Source organism: Callithrix jacchus, chromosome 10 (genome assembly GCF_049354715.1).
Source record: "Callithrix jacchus isolate 240 chromosome 10, calJac240_pri, whole genome shotgun sequence".
Lineage (NCBI taxonomy): Eukaryota > Metazoa > Chordata > Mammalia > Primates > Cebidae > Callithrix > Callithrix jacchus.
Window position 1 is genome coordinate 124,920,505 of NC_133511.1, and position 22,543 is coordinate 124,943,047.

At 57.0% G+C, this 22,543-nt stretch overlaps 2 protein-coding genes across 23 annotated transcripts in view; one reads left to right on the top strand and one right to left on the bottom strand.

The window, feature by feature from the left end:
- The first annotated feature begins 1,699 nt into the window (after window positions 1–1,699).
- Window positions 1,700–21,430, top strand: TCIRG1 (T cell immune regulator 1, ATPase H+ transporting V0 subunit a3). Of its 11 annotated transcripts, none has more exons than XM_035263536.3 (20): window positions 1,700–1,772; window positions 3,924–4,044; window positions 4,364–4,442; window positions 5,245–5,465; window positions 5,544–5,629; window positions 5,982–6,108; window positions 6,182–6,264; window positions 6,390–6,474; window positions 6,557–6,769; window positions 7,334–7,478; window positions 10,077–10,216; window positions 10,294–10,451; window positions 10,529–10,619; window positions 11,474–11,592; window positions 11,677–11,890; window positions 12,225–12,347; window positions 12,519–12,623; window positions 12,695–12,812; window positions 13,050–13,227; window positions 13,302–13,455. In XM_035263536.3, the coding sequence occupies exons 2-20, from the start codon at window positions 3,928–3,930 to the stop codon at window positions 13,378–13,380; spliced, it is 2,481 nt and encodes an 826-aa protein (XP_035119427.1). In that variant the 5' UTR covers window positions 1,700–1,772; window positions 3,924–3,927; the 3' UTR covers window positions 13,381–13,455. The 11 variants fall into 11 exon arrangements, 9 of the variants coding, with proteins under 9 accessions (XP_035119427.1, XP_035119429.1, XP_035119432.1 ...); XM_035263538.3 differs by having other exon boundaries at window positions 12,522–12,623; XM_035263537.3 differs by lacking the exon at window positions 1,700–1,772 and adding an exon at window positions 3,189–3,618.
- CHKA (choline kinase alpha) overlaps window positions 15,393–22,543 on the bottom strand; it is a 67,194-nt gene continuing 60,043 nt past the window's right edge. For all 12 annotated transcript variants that reach the window (XR_004730782.3, XR_013523543.1, XR_004730781.3 and 9 more), the window contains one exon: window positions 15,393–16,507. Coding sequence is in view for 5 of the 12 variants with exons in the window: in XM_035263545.3 (XP_035119436.1) it covers window positions 16,448–16,507 (60 nt within the window). In the remaining 7 variants the exon portion in view is untranslated. The remainder of the gene's footprint in view (window positions 16,508–22,543) is intronic.

Genomic DNA, 22,543 nt, shown 5'->3' on the forward strand with positions numbered 1-22,543 from the left:
CTTGTGCTAAGTACACGTGTGGAAGGATTTCACTTCGAACCAGCTCTAAGAGGTGAAGGGGCTTGCCCAGGGCCATGCCGCGCACATCCCGTAAGAAAGCTCAGCTCAGAGACCTGTACCCTCCCCCGTCATTTCCAAAAGTGCTTTTTACAGAGCACTACTTTGTAATGAGCTGCTTCTCTGAAAGAACAGAGAAGGTGTTTCCTGGCCCAGTGAGTGTGGGAAACGGTCCAGCTGCTCTCTGCCTGCGGCCAGGCACTGCATGGTAGACACTCAAGGCTCTGACAAAGCCTGCAGCAAAAAATCCAGCCTCTCCCAGCCCATTCCCAGGGAGCCTTTTCTCAGGTCTAACACCTGGGCCTCCTTCACAGTACAGGCATTGCCATCTAATGCTAAGTCGGCCACTGCTTGGGGCCCACAGCCTGGCACTGGGGTGAGAAGTAACTGCAGGAGGTGAGGGGAAGTTGCCACAGGTCCGGCCCACAACTCATCTCAGCCGCTGATGAAGATAGCTCTTTCCAAAACTGAGGCAATCCCAGGAGGCAGGACTAGGACTCTTGAATCACTGCTGGTTTAGCATTTTTCAGATGTAACTGCTGTTAGATTTGTGGCATGGAGCCTGTAGCGGTGCACGGAATACTATTCCACACGGGCAGCCTTGCCAGCTCACCGCTGGGTTCTTCACCTTACCTCGGCCTCCCAGGCACTGCTCTGCTGAGACCCGGCCGGGGCTGTCTGGTTGTATCAGGCCCTGCCCCTGTCAGAAGAGACCTATGGCGCCCAACCGTAAGTCTCCCAATTTTCTGAGCAACTAGCCGAGCTTGGCTGTGACTCAATTTCCAGGCCCTGCTCTGGGGCTCCATTTGTCCCCTCCCACAGCCCCCTCAGGCCTTTGCTTGCTATGTGGGGCTTAGGGATCCCCAGAGTTGAAGGGCCCTACTGGCTCCCAGTGGGAAAGCACAGGCCTGTCCAGAGTGCAGGTGGCTAAACAGTTGTGAGTCCCAGCTTCCAGGCACTGGGACCTGATCCCCAGGGAGCTGACCTGGAGCAAGGTCACAGTGACAGCCCCCCGGGGGAGGTGGAGGTGACAGCTGGCCTCTGTGGCCCCAGGGCATCTCCCAGGGCCTGCTGGGAGCAGGGCCCTGGACAGAACAAGGCAGCATGACCTGGCCCTGTGTCCTGCTGCAGTGAAGCAGGTGCAGGGGGGCAGCCCCCCTCCCAAGGGCCAGCGCTGAGCCCCTGCCAGGTGGTCAAGAGCAGGAAGGTGTAAGCACCGGGTTTCACTGTCACGCACCCAAAGGAGGGGTCCTGGAGGTGGGGGAGCATCCTGGGAATCCCAGGCCCATGAGCCTGCGAATGTTGGCGTCCCATCAGCCATAAGGAAAGCAAGCCTCGGAGTGAGAGGAGAGCAGGGTCTCATCCCCTATCCTGAGCTGGGCCTGAGCCGCTGCTCCCGCATCAGTACCAGCGCAGATTCACACGGTTGGCACTGGTCCGTTATCCTCTCCGGTTTCCAGGCGTCCTCTCCGCCCATTAAGCGCCCCACGGAAGATCGTCTGCTAGGCCACAGTCTGCCAGCCTCCCCCAGGCTTCCTGCACTCTGGGGGAGACTCGGGCCGGGGGCGGGGCGTTCCTGGCCCCTCCCCATCGCCCCGCCCATTCGGGAAGGAGTAAGCGGCGCTGGCCCCGGGCGGGAGGCAGTTCCGAGTCCGGTCACGGCGTGCTGGAGCGGGGCAGCCAGCAGCGGAGGCGCAGCGTACAGCCCACGCGGGGTGAGTGCCCCCGCTGAGGTCTGCGGAGCCCAGCTCTGCCTGCCCACCCTCTTCTCCTGCCCCACTCAGTGGGCTCCGTGAATGCAGCCCAGCCCGCCATCACGCCGGGGTCAGGCCTTGTGGAGGTCCACGGAGGATCGCCAAGGGAGAAGAAGGATGGGGTGTTGGATGCGTTCCCGGGCCGGGTGTGCGCAGAGCTTTCCCCACTGCATCTTCCTTGGAGGGAGGGATCCATTTTACAGATGGGAAAGCGGAGGCCACCCAACTAGCAAGTATCAAAGCTGGAGACCAACCGGGTCATTTAACTCCAGAGCCCACACCGTTTGGAATGGAGGGGGCGCCAGACCCTCTCCTTCTGCCTTCTCATCATCCGGAGTGGAGGGCAGGGATTTGGAGAGACCTGGTGGGTTCCTAGAGGAGCCTTGTGAGGGGCCAGGAAAGGGACACAGGGTGAGGCGTGGGCTGGAGCCTGGCCCCGAGGGCCCGCAGGGTGGAGGCATATTCGTTTGCATCATAAAAGTGGCTGGGTAGCCCCTGCTTGAGCAGGGACCAAGGGGGACAGGGTAGGGGGTGAGCCAGTGGAGCCTCACAGGCCAGGAGTGGGGGCCGACCAGGTCCCACACACAACCCCACCCATCACAGGTTGTCCCCCCACCCCCTGGGAAGTGCCAGAGGGAGATGAGTGGCTGTGGGAGCCCTGATGCCCTGAGCCAGGGGTGCCCCTTCCCTGGACCCCAGAGCTGACTCCCCATACCCCGCTATCTGGGTGGCACAGCCCCAGAGGGAGCCAGGTCAGAACACGACCCTTCTCCGAGCTCATGCTGTGTGCTGGGACATCTAACCCTGCGGCCCGGAGCAGGCCATGCGTGGGTCAGCCCCGCTGGGCATGTGACACTGGACTTTACCTCTCTGAGTGTCCATGGAGCCCCGTGTAAAACCAGGGGCCAGCGCCCCTCCCCCAGGATTGCTCCCCCCAGGGATTAGTGTGCGGTCCTGTGAATGAAGGGAGTCACTGGGGGCTCTGGTTATTTTTGTCACCTCCCCAGATCCTGTCTCATTCAGGGGTGTCATATCTCATTCACCCAAAGAGGAAATCGAGGCCCAGAGAGGGAGAGAGACTTGCCCAAGGTCACACAGCCAATCTCAGCCTGGGCCCCAAATCTCAGCCTTATGGCTCAGCCTGGTCCTTAGGGATGGAACCCAGCACCCCTGCTCCTGCCCCCGCCAGGGCCCTGCCCCCCTGCAGCCTTGAGCTGTCCCCTCAGTGTTCCGTTCTTCCCTCATTCTCTTCTTTCCCAGGCTGGGGCTGGGGCTGCAGTTCCCTTTTAGAGTTAAGTAAACCAGACCCAGGGGAGGAAGTGACTGGCTGGGCAGGCCCTGGCCAGCCCGGCAGCAGGAGGGGCCCTCACCAAGCCTGTCCCCTCCCACTAATTTAAGAGCTAAGGAACTAATTTAAGAGCTAAGGCCCACAGAGGGGCCCTGGGCCCTTAGAGCAGTGGCCTTGGAGCAGGGGGGCCCAGCACCCACAGGGCCGGGGCGGGTTGGAGGTGGCCGGGCACCGCCCCCACCCTCATCGGCCTTGAGCGAGGCCCTGGCCCTCCCTATCATTCTGCAGTTTCACTTTTGTTGGTTTCAACACTTGGAAGGCTGCGGCTCCTGCTGGTGCCCCAAGCCTCGGGGGACGGGTCCCCCCACCAAGGGACCAGTGGAGATGCCCACCCTGGCCACTCAGCACAGGCAGCAGGGAGGGCTCCAGCCACCCCCAGGGCCGCCATGGGCCTAAGTGCCTGGGCCAGTGCGGTTCTGTCTGTGAGGGCAGCCCGGGAGGAGGGAGGCTGGAGTGAAGGTAGGGGTCGAGTCGGCATCATTTGAAGATGCTGGGGGTAGGGGCGGGGGACCCAGGGGCAGAACCAGCCAGGAGAGAGCTTGAGGTCAGCCTGAGGGTGGGCTTCAGGGTCTCCCAGTCCCACCGCTTACTTCCTGCATGACCTCAGCACTGTGTCCAGCCTGCCCAGGCCTCAGTTTCCGCCTCTGTCAGATGGGGTGGTAGCAGGAGCTTCCAGGATTCAATGAGCGAAGGTGCACAGGTGCCCACAGTTGGGAACTGTCTGTGGTCAGCCCTGACTGGCCCCCATCCGTGTCCACCCACAGGACCATGGGCTCCATGTTCCGGAGTGAGGAGGTGGCCCTGGTCCAGCTCTTTCTGCCCACAGCTGCTGCCTACACCTGCGTGAGCCGGCTGGGCGAGCTGGGCCTCGTGGAGTTCAGAGATGTGAGTTGGGTGGGCAGGTGTGGGAGGGGGCTGCTGCTGAGGTTAGCCCGAAGGCCGCTCCAGGATGGAGACCACTTCCCATAGGGCCCTGGCCCCATTTGAACCCCCACAGCCCCTGCCATGGGTGCTGCTTGTGGGAAGCCACGGCCGAGGCCCCTGAGCCAGCTCCTCCCCATCCTCCCCCAGGGTGTGGGGTCTGGGCTGTGCTCTGATCAGAGTCTTGTGGCTCCCAGCACCTTTTTGGAGGGCCTGGGCTCCAGGGTGGGGACCTCCATGACCCCCTTCCTGGGACACTGACCCCTCCATGCGGCACCCACAGCTCAACGCCTCGGTGAGTGCCTTCCAGAGACGCTTTGTGGTTGATGTTCGGCGCTGCGAGGAGCTGGAGAAGACCTTCAGTGAGTTGGTCCCAGGCCTACATTCCAGGCAGGCTTCCTGGAGGAGGCGTGGGCCAAGTTTGATCTGAAAGGAAAATCTGGGTTTGCCAGGTGGAAGGGAGGGAAGGGAAGGACGGGCAGGGCCCTGCAGGGCCAAGACAGAGCAGCTGGATCTGTGAGATGTGCTTGGGAAGGGCTGCCTCGGGTGGGCTGAGCAGAGGGCCTAGGGCAGGGCTGTCTGGGGAGGCCCCTAATATAGCACAAGAGCCCAGGACTTCGTCCTGCGGGCACCGGGAGCCACAGGGGTTTCTAAGCAGGAAAGAGGCACAGACAGAGCTTTCTCCTCCTCTACAGCTGGGCTGGGGTGGGTGGGGCCCAGAATCTAGGGTGGGGTGTCCCCCAAGGAGCAGACAAGAGGGACCTCTGCCCTGGGCAGCCCCTCTCAGGAGGAGCCTGTGGGGCACCAAGGCATGGGCCTGGAGCAGGCTGAGTTTCGTGTTTGCTGGTGCTGTTTATAGCTTTTCAACGATCAGGCAGGCACAGGACTCACACCAGTTTTGGACCCAGGCCCTGCAGCTTGAGGACCAGCCTGTAGGGAGACCTCAGGCCCTGCACTTAGCAGTGGCCAAGGGACTGGGGAGGGACAGCAGCCCGGACCTGAGCGCACAGGGAGGGGAGCATAGCTTCTGGATGGAGTTTGGCTGGGATTTTCCAGCAGCCTCCGCCTGGTGAATCCACCAGGTAACAGTGTGGGGCAGCAGGTGGGGTCCTCAGCTGCTCAGACAACCTCGACTGTCCCCCACTCCTGTTCCTCTGTGCCCAGCCTTCCTGCAGGAGGAGGTGCAGCGGGCTGGGCTGGTCCTGCCCCCGCCCGAAGGGAGGCTGCCAGCACCCCCACCCCGGGACCTGCTGCGCATCCAGGAGGAGACTGAGCGCCTGGCCCAGGAGCTGCGGGATGTTCGGGGCAACCAGCAGGCCCTACGGGTCCAGCTGCACCAGCTGCAGCTCCACGCGGCAGTGCTGGGCCAGGGCCACAGCCCGCAGGTCAGCTCCAGCCCGGGCAGGAGACAGGGGCGGGGGAGGCTGCCTGTCCCAGGGCTCATGGTGCTTCTGGGTTCCTAGCTGGCAGCCACCCACACATATGGGGCCTCGGAGAGGACGCCTCTGCTCCAGGCCCCTGGGGGGCCGCACCAGGACCTGAGGGTCAAGTGAGTGAGGGATGACTTCGTGCCCTTTCTGGTCAGCCCAGAACCCTGGCCAGTCACTGAGCTGGGCTGGGCTGAGCTCCGACTCCTTGTCCAGTGCTCTCCCCTCTGTTCCTGCCCTCAGGCTGCCCCCGCCTCTTCCTTCAGACCTGGCACTTCCCACAGTCCCAAGCCCTGGCCCTGAGGGGCAGGGGGTTCTCTTCTGACCCTGACGGTGGTGGGGGGCCTCTTGCCTTCCCCTCTGGGCAGGGCCAGTGTGCCCAGTTGCCTGTGCTGGGCAGGGTCCTGCCCGGCAGCCTGGTGGGGAGGTGGGACGGGAGGTTGCAGCAGCCCTGCCCAGCCCCGTGGCCGCCAGCTTTGTGGCAGGTGCCGTGGAGCCCCACAAGGCCCCCGCCCTGGAGCGCCTGCTCTGGAGGGCCTGCCGTGGTTTCCTCATCGCCAGCTTCAGGGAGCTGGAGCGGCCACTGGAGCACCCCGTGACGGTGAGCAGCTGGTGCTGGGCTGGGGGATCCTGGAAAGAGCGGGACTCCAGGTTCAACCAAGCCTGCTCCGCAGGGTGAGCCAGCCACGTGGATGACTTTCCTCATCTCCTACTGGGGCGAGCAGATCGGACAGAAGATCCGCAAGATCACGGACTGGTGAGTCGCCGGGGCCACCCGCCCCACCGCCCACTGTATTGAGACTCTACCCCATGAGCTCCCTTCAGACCCAGAGTCTGGTAGCCGGGACCCTCAGTCCCCTCACACGCACATCCTCCCGCCAGCTTCCACTGCCACATCTTCCCGTTCCTGGAGCAGGAGGAGGCCCGCCGCGCAGCGCTGCAGCAGCAGAGCCAGGAGCTGCAGGAGGTGGGCGCCCCGGCCTCCCAGAGGTGGGTGCCCCCGGCCCAGCTGCCCACCCAGGCCCGGCTGACCGCCCGCTCTGGCACAGGTCCTGGGGGAGACGGAGCGGTTCCTGAGTCAGGTGCTGGGCCGGGTGCAGCAGCTGCTGCCACCAGCGCAGGTGCAGGTCCGTAAGATGAAGGCCGTGTACCTGGCCCTGAACCAGTGCAGCATGAGCACCACGCACAAGTGCCTCATCGCGGAGACCTGGTGCGCCGCGCGAGACCTGCCGGCCCTGCAGGAGGCCCTGCGGGACAGCTCGGTGAGCGCAGCCCGAGGCCTCGTCCTCCCCACCCACCCCTCCCACCAGGCCGGGTGTCCAGCCTCTGGTTCCCTGCACCTGGCCTTAGCCCAGGGACTTCCCCTCCCAGCCTCCTCCACGGCCCACCTGTTCCTGGGAGTCTGCCCTGATGGCCCTGGCCCCACAAGCTCTCCCTACCCTGACTTCCCTGAGCCCCAGAGGCTGCACGGGGCAGCTCTAAAGTCAGAAGCCTGGTTCCAATCCAGGCCTCCCCCCTCCCCGCCGTGACCATGGGCCTGCTCACGGCCTGTGATGCCAGTGCCTCCAGGGGTTGCCCGCCTCGCAACGGCAGGTGCTGGAGGTGAGGCGGGGCACTTGCCTTTCCCGAGCAATTGCCAGTCCACGAGACGTCTTTGGGCCCTCACCAGAGCAGAGTGGGGCTGGTCATCTCATGTCTGAGAGCGGGGAAAGTGCTGCCCAGTGAGCTTCCACAGTGCTCTGCATCCCCAGCCGGGCCTGGCTGGGGCTATCAGGGTCCGTGAAGGCCCTACCACCAGTCTGATCTGTTTCTGCCCCGGCATCCAGATGGAGGAGGGAGTGAGCGCCGTGGCCCACCGCATCCCCAGCCGCGACATGCCCCCCACGCTCATCCGCACCAACCGATTCACTGCCAGCTTCCAGGGCATCGTGGATGCCTATGGTGTGGGCCGCTACCAGGAGGTCAACCCCGGTGAGAGCCATGGCACCCTCATCCCGGGTCCTGGGAGGCTCAGCTGCCCCACTGGGTGTGAGCCTGAGGGGGAGGCAGCTCTGTCCTGGTCTGGGGTCTATGTTGGCCCCCAGCATGCTACCCCTTGAGTTTACAAAGGAACCGGCACGGGCTTGTGCCAAGAACAGAGGCTGTATGTGCAGCGGGCAAGGCCCAGGTTCCAAGCCCGTCTCACCTACTTCAATATGTTTCATAGCTTCTCTGAGCCTCAGCTGCCTTAACTGCAAAATAGAAAGACTAGTGTGAGCCTCAGAGGAATGTCGGGAAGCCTGGTGACCACTGGACAGCTGGGGCAGCCTGTGTGGGGTTGGTTTCGTCACACAGTGGTTTTCTTTTTTTTTTTTTTTTTGAGGCAGAATCTCACTCTGTCACCCAGGCTGGAGTGCAGTGGCATGATCTCAGCTCACTACAACCTCTGCCTCCCAGGTTCAAGCAATTCTCCTGCCTCAGCCTCCTGAGTAGCTGGGATTACAGGCTCGTGCCACCATGCACGGCTAATTTTTGTATTTTTAATTTTTATATTTTGGCCACCATGTTGGCCAGGCTGGTCTCGAACCCCTGACCTCTTGATCCATTCACCTTAGCCTCCAAAAGTGCTGGGATTACAGGTGTGAGCCACTGGCCCTACACAGTGTTTTTATAAAAGTTTGCATTAATGTGGTCTTAGGTCAGGCTCTCCCTGAGACGGACATTCTGGAGGAAGTGGTAGGTTAAGGGAAGTGCTCCCAGTAGAAACCAGTAAGGGATGAGGGTGGAGGGTGGGGGCAGGGGAACTCTAGTGCTCCCCCTCCTCCTCCCTCTCCCCCTTGGGAGTCCTGATGCCTGCAGTGCCTGCTCTGTCATCCACCTGGGTCCTCCCGCTCGGGACGCTACTCCCCCACACAGTGGGCCAGTTGCAGTGTGGCTGGTGCTGTCAGATGTGTGGAGGGACCCAGTGTGGGGTCCAGCCTATAGCATGGGTGTGACGTGGTGGAGCCCCTGTTGGGAGGGGCTTGGTCACAGGCCAGGGAGGGGGCCCTGCCTCACCCAGTGGGCAAGAGTCAGGGTGCTCAGGCCCCTAGGGTGGCACAGGTGAGGCACGTTCGAGGCTGCATGGACCAAGACCAGGGCTGTGTGGTCCTGGGGGGCCTGTGCTCCTGCAGGGCCCACGTCCCAGGGCTGGATCCGGCCCCACCCGGTTTCCCCTGCGCATGGACAGAGGCTGGTGCAGCCACGGCATTACTCAGAGGCCCACAGTGGGTAGGATGCTGCCAGCTCAAAGCACCAGCCTTTGGGTTAGTGTGTGCCAGGGAAGCTGAAATGAAGTGCCACAGGCTGGAGCTTAAGGGGCAGACACCGCCCACAGTCCTGGAGTTTGAAGTCCAGCAGGGGCCAGGTGCAGTGGCTCATGCCTGTCATCTCAACGCTTCGGGAGGCCAAGGTAGGAGGAGAAGCGCTGGAGTCCAGGAGTTTGCGACCAGCCTGTGCAACACAGCAACACCTTGTCTCTTAAACAAATAAAAGATGATAAGGTGTTGTCCTTCTAGGCTGTCCAGGAGGATCCGTCCCCAGCCTCTCCCCTGGGCTTGGAGAGGTCAGCCTCATCTTTAAGCGCTGTTCTCCCTCTATGTGAGTCCAGATGTTCCTTTTCGTAAGGATCCTGGCACACTGGATAAGGGCCCAGTGTAATGGCCTTATCTTAAGCCTGCGACCTCCATAAGGACCCTGTCTCCAAAGAAGGTCACATCCAGAGTTGCTGGGGCTGGGACACCTGTGTATGTTTTTTGGGGCCACAGAGCAGCCCCTGTCAGGGTGTGTGTGCTGGGATCCTCCTTCCTCCCGTGAGGACTTGGTCCCCTTTTACTGATGGGAAGTAGAGACTTCAGAGCTGGAGCAACCAGCTTGGCCTGGAACATGCCATGTGCCAGCCGGGGCCGCCAGTGGCTCCCTGTCCTCTCTGGCCTCTGTGTGGGGCTCTTAGGGACAGCAACAACTGAAGCTGCTAATTTCCTGCGGTGCCGGCGGCTGGCCAGGTGCTGCCCGTGGAGACCTTATGAAGTGGCCTCGTGTTACCTCCATTTTACAGATGGGGAGATGGAGGCTCAGAGAGGTTAAGTGGCTAGTCCAAGGTCACACAGCTCCTAAGTGGTGGGTTTTTTTTTTTTTTTTTTTCCCTGGAGACAGAGTCTCCCTCTGTTGCTCGGGTTAGAGCGCAGTGGCATGATCTCGGCTCACTGCAACCTCCGCCTCCTGGGCTCAAGTGATTCTCCTGTCTCAGCCTCCTGATCCCGAGTAGCCGGATTTACAGACATGCCCCACCTCGCCAGGCTAATTTTTGTATTTTTAGTAGAGACTGGGTTTGCTATGTTGGCCAGGCTGGTCTCGAACTCCTGACCTCAGGTGATCCTCCTGTCTCGGCTCCCCAAAGTGCTGGGATTATAGGCGTGAGCTACCCCACCATGCTGCTAAGTGATGGGTTCCTGACTACAGGTCAGCAGGGCCTCCATGGCCTCTTGGGCGAGGAGGTAGATGCCAATATTCGAGGGTTCCCAGCTCACCCACCACACCCTTGGCCCACAGCACCCTACACCATCGTCACCTTCCCCTTCCTGTTTGCCGTGATGTTCGGGGACGTGGGCCACGGGCTGCTCATGTTCCTCTTCGCCCTGGCCATGGTGCTTGCGGAGAACCGGCCAGCCATGAAGGCCGCACAGAATGAGGTGAGGGGCCAGGCGAGGGGGTTCGGGTGGGGCCAGGCAGGGGCCAGGCAGCCCCTCACCGCACCACTGCCCCCCAGATCTGGCAGACTTTCTTCGGGGGCCGCTACCTGCTCCTGCTCATGGGCCTGTTCTCCGTCTACACCGGCTTCATCTACAATGAGTGCTTCAGCCGTGCCAGCAGCATCTTCCCCTCGGGCTGGAGCGTGGCTGCCATGGCCAACCAGTCTGGCTGGAGGTGAGGCCCGTGCCACAGCCTGGCTGGGGGCCCCGCAGCCCCCGCAGCCCTGACCGCCCTGCCCTCCATTGCCATAGTGATGCATTCCTGGCCCAGCACACGATGCTTACCCTGGATCCCAACGTCACTGGCGTCTTCCTGGGACCCTACCCCTTTGGCATCGACCCTGTGAGTCCCGGGACAGAGTGTCAGTGGGCGGTGAAGGCAGGTGGGAGTGGGGCCGGGGCTCCCCTTGCTTCACCCCTCCTGCAGTGCTGTGGCTGAGCACTCCCATGAGCCTTTGGCATGGGAGGTGGACTGGCTCCTGCCCTGAGGTGCCTACATCACAGTCCCGAGTGCGCCGCAATGCGAAACCGGGTGGGCGCCAGGCTGCAGCTTGCTCCGTGCGGAGCCCTGTTCCCAGCCCTCTTTGGAAGTGATCTTTTTTTTTTTTTTTTTTTTGAGATGGAGTCTCGTTATGTTGCCCAAGTTGCAGGAGTGCAGTGGTGCAATCTCGGCTCACTGTAACCTCCCTCTCTCGGGTTCAAGAGATTCTCCTGCCTCAGTCTCCTGAGTAGCTGGGATTACAGGCATATCCAACACGCCTGGCTAATTTTTGCATTTTTAGTAGAGACAGGGTTTCATCATGTTGGCCAGGCTGGTCTTGAACTCCTGACCTCAGGTGATCTACCCACTTCAGCCTCCCAAAGTGCTGGGGCTGCAGGTGTGAGCCACCGCGCCTGGTCTGATTTTCTATTTGAACCTGTAACAACCTCATAACAGCCCTGGAGGCCGCACATTAACAGTGTCCTCACCTACAGTGGAGAGACTGAGGCACAGAGGCCATGCCCAGGGGCACCCAGGCTGGAGCCGTGGCAGCTGGGCCATCTGTGCTCTGTTGCTCCTTGGTGGGTGGGCAATGGATGAGGCTGCAGGCTCCGAGGGGGACAACAGGGTGATGGGAGAGTGACTCGGGATGGGGACTTCCTGGCAGTGGTGGCCAGGGAGCCCCTGAGTCCAGCCTGCTCCTGCTCCCATCCCAGATCTGGAGCCTGGCTGCCAACCACCTGAGCTTCCTCAACTCCTTCAAGATGAAGATGTCCGTCATCCTGGGGGTCGTGCACATGGCCTTTGGGGTGGTCCTCGGAGTCTTCAACCACATGTGAGGGTCAAGGCTGCCCAGGGGCACGGGAGGCTGGCGGGCCAGAGCAGGCCCCAGTGACTGCGCTTTCCTCCTGCCTGCCAGGCACTTTGGCCAGAGGCACCGGCTGCTGCTGGAGACACTGCCGGAGCTCACCTTCCTGCTGGGGCTCTTTGGCTACCTCGTCTTCCTTGTCATCTACAAGTGGCTGCGTGTCTCAGCCACCAACGCTGCCTCGGCCCCCAGCATCCTCATCCACTTCATCAACATGTTCCTGTTCTCCCACAGCCCCACCAACCGGCCTCTCTATCCTCGGCAGGTGGGCTGCGGCAGGGGGCCTGGGCTCACACAGCCTCAGGGGACCCCATAGTCACTGGGCCACTGGGAGCTGCGGGATCCTAGCCTGAGAAACGGGATGCAGGCCCTGGGCCGTTCAGACAGGGCCATCAGAGATGACAGCGTGCATCGTCATCCTGGGGTCCCTTCCCTTAGGAGTCCTTCTGGAGCCAGATCCCCGCTCAGTGAGGGCACCCCCGGGGACCCTGGAGGGAGGAGCGGCTGCAGGCTCTCTGGGCCCTGTGACTGTTGTGACCCAGGTTCCTGTGCAGGGGTGCACAGCGGGGGCACCCTGACTCTTGGCCTCTCCCTGGCAGGAGGTGGTCCAGGCCATGCTGGTGGTCCTGGCCTTGGCCATGGTGCCTGTCCTGCTGCTCGGCACACCCCTGCACCTGCTGCACCGCCACCGCCGCAGACGGAGGAGGCCCACTGGCCGAAAGGTGGGACCAGGACCTGAGGTGTAGGGAGCTGCTTGGGAGGAGAGGCCACTGTCGAGCGGGTCCCTAACACCCCACTTCCTCGTGGGCTCCTGAGCAGCCGGGAGCTGGCCTGACGGGCGGCAGGGGCCCTCTCGGCTGGGGCGCTGCCAACGCTGCCTGCTCTTGCCCCAGCAGGAAGACAAGGCCGGGTTGCTAGGCCTGCCCGATGCGTCTGTGAACTGCTGGGGCTCTGATGAGGAAAAGGCAGGGGGCCTGGAGGACGAACAGGAGGCCGAGGTGGGTGTGGTGCCTTCCTAGGGAGTGGGGGGACTGTGGCCCTGCCGGCCCTCACTGCACGCATCCCGCAGCTTGTTCCCTCCGAGGTGTTCATGCACCAGGCCATCCACACCATCGAGTTCTGCCTGGGCTGCGTCTCCAACACCGCCTCCTACCTGCGCCTGTGGGCCCTAAGCCTGGCCCACGCCCGTGAGTGACCTGGCTGTCAGGGGCTGGCCCTGGGTCCTCGTTCCTCACACACGGCTGCTAGTTGGGAGGGTCACTTCTCTCTGAGCCTCAGTTTCCCCTTTGTAAAGTGGGACTGTCCAAGGAGGTCCCTCACCGGCCTTCCTGGGGAAGGGAGGGCTTCAGGCTGTGACAGGTAGGTGGGGAGCTGGCAGGCACCCACTTGCCTTTGGTCCCCACTGTCCCCTCCTTCACCCGCAGAGCTGTCGGAGGTTCTGTGGGCCATGGTGATGCGCATAGGCCTGGGCCTGGGCCGGGAGGTGGGTGTGGCAGCCGTGGTGTTGGTCCCCATCTTTGCCACCTTCGCTGTGATGACTGTGGCCATCCTGCTGGTGATGGAGGGGCTCTCGGCCTTCCTGCATGCCCTGAGGCTGCACTGGTGAGCAACTACCCACTGGTTTGGGCTGCTCAAGGCAAGGGGTTCCCCTCGCCAACCCCTCCTTCTCACCCCAGGGTGGAATTTCAGAACAAGTTCTACTCAGGCACGGGCTACAAGCTGAGTCCCTTCACCTTCGCTGCCGCAGAGGACTAGGACCCACTGCAGGTCCTGCCAGACCCCCCGTCCTGACCTGAGGCAGGAGAGGAATAAAGAGGGTCCGCCACGGCACTGCTGTCTCGTCTCTCTTCCCTCCTTTCTAGCTGAGGCAGGTGCGGGGGGAAGGCATGGTCTAGAACCCGGGACCTTGAAAAGTTGAGGTGAGGACCCATGAGCAGATCTGCAGTAACCCCAGACTCCTGGGGTGAAAAAGGGCAGAATAGGGCCAAGGAGGGATGTTTCTAGCACATTCTAACTTGGAGTGAGGAAATGTCTTCCCAGGCCAGGTCAGGGGAGTGAGCTCCCCATCCTTGGATGTGTACAGCTGGCTGTGTGCAGGTGTCTGGGTTACTCTCTGGGAGAAGTGGTGCCAATATCCAAGCCCTGGTGCCAGGCCTCAGTGGGGCTGGAGGTACAAAGCAGCCTGAGGCACCTGAGCCTGGCCAGTGCTCCATGCAGGGCCATGGTGTCACATGCCCAAGGCCACACACCTGCCAGGAAGGGCAGAGGGTATCCTGAGCAGCAAACATCGCCCAGGCTCCCGGGGGTCAGAACAGGGGTTGAGCCCAACTCCAGGCCTGGCCTCCCCTCATCTGAGGCCATAGTCTACCCCACCCCTCCCTGGTGGTCCTTCCTGCGTACTGGCGGGATGGGAGATGGCTTTCTCCAGTTCCCTCTGGCCTGGGGTCCACCTCTGCTGGGAGGCAGAGCCAGTACTTCCCAAAGGCCAAGAAGCTGCAAAGTGGTTCTTGCCACGGCTGTGGCTGTAGCCAGCTTGCTGGGAGGAGCCTGTCCATTGGCTCCTGGACTGCCCTGCTCGGGACCCCCGATGCCAGGGGCAGTATGAGGGGCTCTGAGCTAATTCCACATGTCTAGCAGACTTGGCTGGAACGGTGTTCACCGTAGTGGGGTAGAAACAGGAGGCTGAGCAAAGGGCTCCACTACAGAGTTGTGCGCGGATCTGGACCAAGTCCAGAACCTCAGGCCTTACTCCCTCCTGGGGCGAGAGCTGGGCAGACTCTGGGTGGGCAGTGAGGTGGGGATAGGTGAGCAGCACTTGGGATGAGTGGCCAGTGATTTAGGAACAGTGCGGTGTGGGATCCCAGAGAGATGACCAGTCGACCCTGCCCTGGCTTTGACATGGGGGTACCTGGCAGTGCTGGGGAGAAGTCCAGTTGCCATGAGAATAGCACAGAAAAAGGCACTGGGGTGGGCACCTCTGCGGCATGGAGGTCATCGGGAGACACAGGGATAGGTGGGTCACCTGCGTGGAGGACTCAGCAGTGAACAGGATAGGCCTGAACCCATCCCCGCCCAAGTGAGCTGTGGCCTGATGCAGAGACCACTGGGGGAACCAGGATGGTTAAGCTGGATAGATAGAGGCGACAGGCCAGGGCCGGGCCCAGGGGGTTTAGGGAATGGCAGTGTCCTGGATACAACAGCATGGCCTGAGATGGTGACTGAGCTGAGCGCAGAGCATGTCAAGGAGCCCAGTATTTGACGGTCAGCTCCAAATATATCTCCACAAGGAGACTGCAAGTGAGCTCACGTGCGAGGGAGCAGGCAGAGGCAAGGGCTGAGCGAGGTTAGCAGGGCCCTTGGCACAGGAAGACAATGAGAGAAGCCACCAGAGCTCCTGTGCGGGTGTGTGACACCATTACTGTTTAATTCAGCTTGGCTTCATCTGCTTAAAGCTGTAACTCTACAGAAGGGTGAATGGCGCAAGCTGCCCACTGCCCTGCCCAGCTGCTGTGTCCCCAGGCACCGGCACAGCTCCCGGTCTCCAGCATCCTCCAGGGCTCTTCACATATGGGTCACAAGAAGGGAAACCAGAGTGTGGCAGGAAGGAGGAGAAGGACGGGGGCCGATGGGGCCACATGCTGCTGGGATGCCAGCTGAAAGCGGCGGGGCCCTGCTGAGCTGAGGAGCGGGGTGGGTGCAGCTGGAGCCCTCTGTGGGCTCCTTCAGATACCAGGAGCCCTCCCTGAGATTAAGGACACAACCAAGGGTGACAGCTTGAGGTTGGGTTTTTATTTGTGTAGTACAATCGCTGTGGTAGCAGAAATATATGCACAGAAAACAATTCAAATGAGTTCTGAGTAAAGAAGAGTCAGCTCTGACTGTACCCATGGGACATTTCATACATACGGTTTTCACAGCTACACTCGTTCCACGCCCTGCACCACATACAGGCTGCTGTCTTCCACAAGAGTGACTATGTCAGGGACATCAGGAAAGGTGAGGGCTGGGAAAGCAGGCCCCCAGAGAGCCCAGGTGCGGCCCAGCTCACTCACAGGATCCGAAGCTCCAGACAAAGTAGAAGGCAGGAGAGGCCCAAAGAGCTGGCTCAAGCAGCTGGCTCCCCTGGGAGGGGAGGCAGGAGACAGGGAGGTCCTCACACCGCCCCCATGGCCACGCACAGCTGTCTGCACACTCCATCAGGAGGAAGGGCAGGGGAGAAGTCACATGTGGTACAATGACACTCAGCAATGTAACACACCCACTCCACATGCAGGTGGCCTCGGCTGCTCCAGCTTCAGCCAGGGGACCAAGAGGGTAGAGGAGCAGCTTCTGGGGGCACCAGGCAGAGGCCACCTTGCAGCAGTGATTGGCGGCTTCACAGTACCTCTTTGCTCACTTGCCATGCCTCGGGAGTGAGCAGTGTCTAACACGTCGCCATCTACAAAAGTGTGGTCACAGTATTCACCAGCACATTCGTGAAAAAAAATTAAATCAACATTAACCACAGTACCTGCAAGCAACACTGCTTACTCATGCTGTCTGCTGTATCTCACTGGAAACCTTAGTCCCCAAATATGAAACGCCTTCTCTAGATGAAAAGGATTCAGAGGTGTTGCACTATTGCACTATATTTCTGCTTCCCAGTCTTGAGTCCTAGTGAAATCATAAACAGATGAATTAAATGTATCACACACATCTGTGTTCAGTAGTGAGCCACCCAAAGCCTCCTGCCGCAGGAGCAGTAGTCAAAGCACAGAGGGGACCCTGCTCCGCTGCCTTCCCATGCAGTCCAGTGATGAGGTGGATGGAGTCCTCCCCACAGTCACACCCCGAGCTGCTTCTTCTGGTGGAAATAGGCATCAAACCTTGCTTGGGCATAGTCCTAGGAGACAGCAAAGAGAAGGCCTCAGCAAGAGCTGGCCTGAACCCTGCCCATGTATCCCCCAACCCCCACCCGTCAACAGCTGAGGGCACAGACCCATGAGACCATCAGCACAGGACCGGCCTGTGAGGCAGGGCTGCTCAGGGGCCTGGCTGCTGCACAGGTGCAGGCTCCTCAAGCTCCCAGCCCACCCGCAAACGTTCACTCTCAGGAGGCCCTGCCTCTCTTGTCCACATACTTGGCACTGCTACCATGCATCACCTTGCTAACCTTGGGTGCTGTAGGCACTGACTGATCAACATAACACACCTTTTAGAATAAAAGGTCAGGAACATAAGCAAATCCTGAACAGAAGGCGAGAAAAAAGATGCCGCCTGTCTACCAGGATCTCCTGCAGCATGACTTTTAAAAAGGACACTAAGAGGCCGCGGAGAAAACCTGGCTCAGCGTTGTTTTTTGCCACTATATTTTTCTAAGTCTCTTCCCTCTCTGTTCATCAATGAGGACAACACAATCTCAAAGACCCACTCCTAATCGCAAAGTCTGCAGTTCTAGATGCCAGGAAGATTACAAGGTCACTTTTTTGAAAATTAACTTTGAGTTGTAATTTCTACTCCACAAGCAGGAGCCCACTGTAAACGTACAGGTGGAGAGCTTTCACAGACGCACTCAGCCAGTTCACCGGCACTGCAGTCAGGAGACCTGTCTTTCCAGCATCCCTAGACGTTCCCTTGGGCCTCTTGCAGTTGGCCACAGGCAGCCACTGACCCAATTTCTGTCACTATAGATCGGACTTCTCTTTCCTAGAGTAGCACATAAATGCACCGTACAATGTGCAGCCTCTTGTGTCTGGCCCCTAACTCCGCGTGATGTCTCTGAGCCATCCATGCTGTTGTGCGTTGGTGCCGCCGTCCTCTGCACTGCCGAATGTTCTCAGTCCATGGATCCTGTACTGTAGTATCCACGCACCTGCTGCCTGGCATTTAGGCTACTCTAATTTGGGACATTACAAATGAAGCTGCAGGCCGGACACAGTGGCTCACGTCTGTAATCCCAGCACTTTGGAAGGCTGAGGCACGAAGATCACTTGAGGTCTGGAGTTGGAGACCAGCCTGGCCAGCATGGCGAAAACCCCTCTACTAAAAATATGAAAATCAGCCATGTACGGTGGTGGGCGCCTGTAATCCCAGTTACTCAGGAGGCTGTTAGGAGAATTGTTTGAACCCAGGAAGCGGAGGTTGCAGTGAGCCAAGATCAGGCCACTGCACTCCTGCCTGGGCAACAAAAGCAAGACTGTCTCAAAAAAACAAATAAGGCTGGGCACAGTGGCTCACGCCTGTAATCCCAGCACTTTGGGAGGCTGAGGCGGGTGGATCAGGAGGTCAAGAGATCGAGACCATCCTGGCCAACATGGTGAAACCCTGTCTCTAGTAAAAATACAAAACTTAGCTGTGCATGGTAGCATGAGCCTGTAATCCCAGCTACTTAGAAGGCTGAGGCAGGAGAATCACTTGAACCCAAGTGGTGGAAGCTGCAGTGGGCTGAGATCGCACCATTGCACTCCAGCCTGGTGACAGAGCGAGACTCTGGACTCTGTCTCAAAACAAACCGACCATAAATAAACGAAGTTCCTGTGAGTGTATGAGCGCAAGTCTTGGTGTAGAATCTGCTTCCATTTGTTCTGGGAGAAGTCCCCAGGAGGGCTGCGGGGAGGTATAATGCCTCTTCACACTGGCTGTCCCAGGCCGCATTCCCACTGCTCCATCTGCTTGCTGACACCTGGGACTGTCAGTTCTTTCAAGTTTTAGCCATCACTGTGGGCGTGTAGGTATGAGGCTTTGATTCACATTCCTTTAGTGACTAATTATATGAAACACATGAAAAGATTCTTACTGGCCATGTGTTTCTCATCTGTTAAGTGTCCAAATCTTCCATCCATTTATAAAACAGGATGTTTGGTTTCTGGCTGTGTTATAAGTTCTTTATATACCCTAAATACAAGTCCTTTATGAAATACACATCTGTAGTATTTTCTCCCCGTCTGCGGCTTGTCTTTTCATTTCCTAATGATACTGTTCAAAGAGTTCTTTGTTTTGATGAAGTCTGACTGGGATGATACCCATGTGTCTCTGTCCACGGTCCCTGGCTCATAACTCCCATACCCCTTACTAGAGTAAAGAGAATCTCTCTCTGACATTCTGCCCTCCTTTCACCTGCCCAAAGCTAGACTCTAATCTGATTGTGGGTCACAAGACCCTTATTCCAGAGGGCTCTGCCCTTTACCCTGGAGGAAGGAAAGCTGTACAGAGAGGCCAGAAGAACCTGGTCAGGGCCTTGCTGGGTTCAGATCACATCTTTTGTCCAATCACATTTCAACATGGTTGTCCATTTTTCAATCATGCCTATCCAATGACATCTCCATAAAATGCCCAAGAGTTTCTAGAGAACTGAACACGTGTAGGCTGACAGGAAGGTGAACATGAATGAGTTTCCCCACCCACCCACAGGGACAGAAGCTCCTGTGCTCAGAACCCTTTCAGTCCTCATCCCATGTATGTATCTCTTCACTTTGTTAGCTAGGCATGGTGGCGAGCGCCTGTAGTCCCAGCTACTTGAAAGGTTGCGACAAGGATCACTTGAGCCCAGAAGTTGTAGACCAGCCTGGGCAACACAGTGAGACCCTGTCTTTAAAACAATAACAACAACAAAAATACGCTTTGTAATACGCTGGTGAATTTATGTGTTTCCCTGAAATCTGTGAGCTACTTTAGCAAATCAACTGAACCCAAGGAGGGGAACGTGGGAACCCCAATATATGGCTGATTAGTAGGAATTCTGGAGGCCTGTACTTGCAACTGGTATCAGAGGTGGGGTGTGGGCAGTCTTGGGGTAGACAGTGTCAGAATGGAACTGGAGGACACCCAGCTGCGCCCGCTCCAGCACTGATGGCCTGTTTGTTGGTGGGAGAACCGGCCCGATGTGGTCGCTTGTGTTTTCTGTGGTGGCTGCTGCTAGTGAAGGGAAACGGGAAAAAGTACTTTGCTTTTCATGTGTTTCCCACTCATAGCAACTTATTCTTTTTTTTTTTTTTTTTTTTTTTTTTTTTATGGCTAGTGCTTTATTAAATCTGTGCTTAGGTCACCAAGCTTTTCTCCTGTATTTTCTTGTAGAAACTGAATAGTTTTAGCCTTCACATTGGGGTCTATTATCTGTTTCAGTTGATTGGTGTGTATGGCATGACGTCAGTTTCAGTTTTTTCTCCATGTGACTCTTGAGTTGGTTCTTTAATTATTTTTTTGAAAATATAATCCCTTCCCTCATAAATTACCTTGGCCTTTCTGTTGAGTACGAGGTAACTGTATACATGTGGGTCTCTTTCTGGGCACTGATTCTGTTCCATCTGATTTATGTCTTTTTTTTTTTGAGACGGGGTCTTGCTCTGCTGCCTAGGTTGGGGCGCAATGGCAGGACCACAGCTGGCCTGACTGCAGGCTAAAGTGATCTTCCCACCTCAACCTCCCGAGGAGCTGGGACTACAGGCATGTGCTACAGCAGCCAGCGAATTGTTTTTGTACCTTTTGTAGAGATGGGGTCTTGCTATGCTGCCCAGACTGGTCTCCAACTCCTAGGCTCTAGTGATTCTTCTACCTCAGCCTCCCAAAGTATATGTGGATGACAGGCATGAGCCACCACACCCAGATGATTTATGTCATCTTATGCCAGCACCACACTGCCTTGACGTCTGTGCTTCAAAGAAGTCTTCTAACCAGGTAGCAGAAGTCTTCAACTTTGTTCTTTTACAAAGTCATTTTGGTTATTCCTCACTCTTTGCATTTTCATGTAAGTTTTAGGATCAGCGTGTCAGTTTCTACACAGACACCTGTAGGGGTTTTGCTTAGGCCTATGGAGAATGTATAGGTCAGTGTGAGGAGAATGGACATCTTCACCTTAAGGCTTCCATCCATCATGGTGCTCTCTTCCCTGCTTATTTTGCTGCTTTATTTTTTATACTCTTTTATAGTTTTCAATGTACATATCTGACACATATTAAACATTTTTCCAGGTACAATTGTTTCTAGCATGTAGAAATATAACTGATTTTTGTATACTGACCTTGTATTCTGTGACCTTGATAAAGTCATTCATTAGGTTAAGTAACTTTTTTCTTGATACCTTTATTATTTTAAATGTCTTCTAAAGAATAAAGGCAGTGTTTCTTCCTTCCCAGGGCGCCTACATTTCCCTTCTTTGGCCTCACTGCGCCAGCTAGGAGCTCCAGTTCAACCCGGAAGAGATGCAGTGAGAACAAGCGCTTTACATATTCTGTAGTTGGGGCAGGGGTAACGGGGGGCATTTTCCTTTTACCGCTAATGACAATGTTGGCCATGGGTTTTTCATACATGCCTTTATCTGGCTGAGGAAGATCCCCTCTAGTCCTAGTTTGCTGAATTTTTTTTTATCTCATTGAATTCTGTCAAATACGTTTTCCCGTAGTTCCTGAGATAATCATGTGGTTTTCACATTCATTCTGTTAATATTAAGAATTATATTAACTGATTTTTCAATTATAAACCAGCCTTGCATTCCAGGGATAAATGCTACTTGGTCATATTATCCTTTTATAAATGTTAGTGGATTTACTTTTTGTCAATGTTTTAATAGGGATTTTGTGTAATGTTTCTTCTTGTGGAATGTAAACATTTAAGCTACAAAGCTGTACGTTTCTAAATACTGCTTTATGTATCTCCCAGAAATGCTGACATGCTATGTTTTCATTATAATTCAGTTTAAAATATTTTCTCATGTTTTAAAAAATTTCTTTGACCCAGGGTTTATTTAGAAGTGTACTGTTTAATTTCCAAATAATTGGGAATTTTCTAGGTATCTTTTGTTGTCAATTTCTAATTAAATTTCACGAGAACATATCCAGTATTACTTCAATTCCTTTGAATCTATCAAGACCTGTTTCATGGCCTAGGATATGGTCTATCTTGAGGAATATTCCACATTCATTTGAAAAGAATGTTCACCCTGCAGTTGCTGGGAGGTTTAATGAACGCACATGAAGGCCAGGCTGGCAGAGAGAGTTGTCAGGCCCTCTCTTTCTGTGTGTGTTCTTCCTGTTCTAACCACAGCAGAGAAGTGGTGAGACCTTTTTTTTTTTTTTTTCTCAAGAGACAGAGCGTAGCTCGTTGCCCAGGGTGGAGTAAAATGGCGCCCACTCACCTCACTGCAAACTCTACCTCCTGCCTCAGGCAATTCTCCTGACTCAGTCTCCCGAGTAGCTGGGATTACAGGCATGTACCACCATGCCTGGCTAATTTTTGTACTTTTAGTAGAGATGGAATTTCACCATGTTGGTCAGGCTGGTCTCAAGCACCTGACCTGAAGTGATCCACCAGCCTCATCCTCCCAAAGTGCTGAGATCACAGGTGTGAGCCACCACGCCTGGCCAAGATCTCCTACTTTAATCATGAATCTACCTTTCACTTTTGTCAGTTTTGGTATCACGTCTTTTGAAGCAAGATGAGGGTTTTTAATGTCCGCTGGATGCCTTTATTATTCAAAATACCCTTCTGTATCTCTAGTATTACGAAGCGTATTTTCTTACAGTATCACTTGACCAGGACTCAAACCTGCTTTAAAAATCCAATGTCCCCTTGATTTACCTAATATCATTTTTGCATTACCAAACCTCTGGCCTAGAAGTACAAATCATTCTAGTCTAAGACTGAGGAAGACACAATGAACTAGTCCCGTCCCTGTCTCAAAGGAAGGCAGCTCTCTAGACTACAGACATGTGTATGTTGTCCCCCACCCCAATCACCCCACCAACATTCATTCACTATGGGACAACAGAAAGGTTCATCTGAAGGTTAAAAATACTTTTTTTTTTGAGACAGAATCTTGCTCTGTCGCCCAGGCTGAGTGCACTGGCATGATCTTGGCTCACTGAAACCTCCACCTCCCGGATTCAAGCAATTCTCCTGCCTCAGCTTCCCGAGTAGCTGAGATTACAGGTGCACGCCACCACAC

Excerpts from the sequence above, each read along its gene's own strand:
- TCIRG1 (XM_035263536.3), top strand. The coding sequence starts at position 3,928 with ATGGGCTCCATGTTCCGGAGTGAGGAGGTGGCCCTGGTCCAGCTCTTT. Across the intron at positions 10,452-10,528 it reads GCCAACCAGTCTGGCTGGAG|TGATGCATTCCTGGCCCAGC; the intron begins GTGAGGCCCGTG and ends CCATTGCCATAG. Across the intron at positions 12,348-12,518 it reads GGAGGCCCACTGGCCGAAAG|CAGGAAGACAAGGCCGGGTT; the intron begins GTGGGACCAGGA and ends CTCTTGCCCCAG.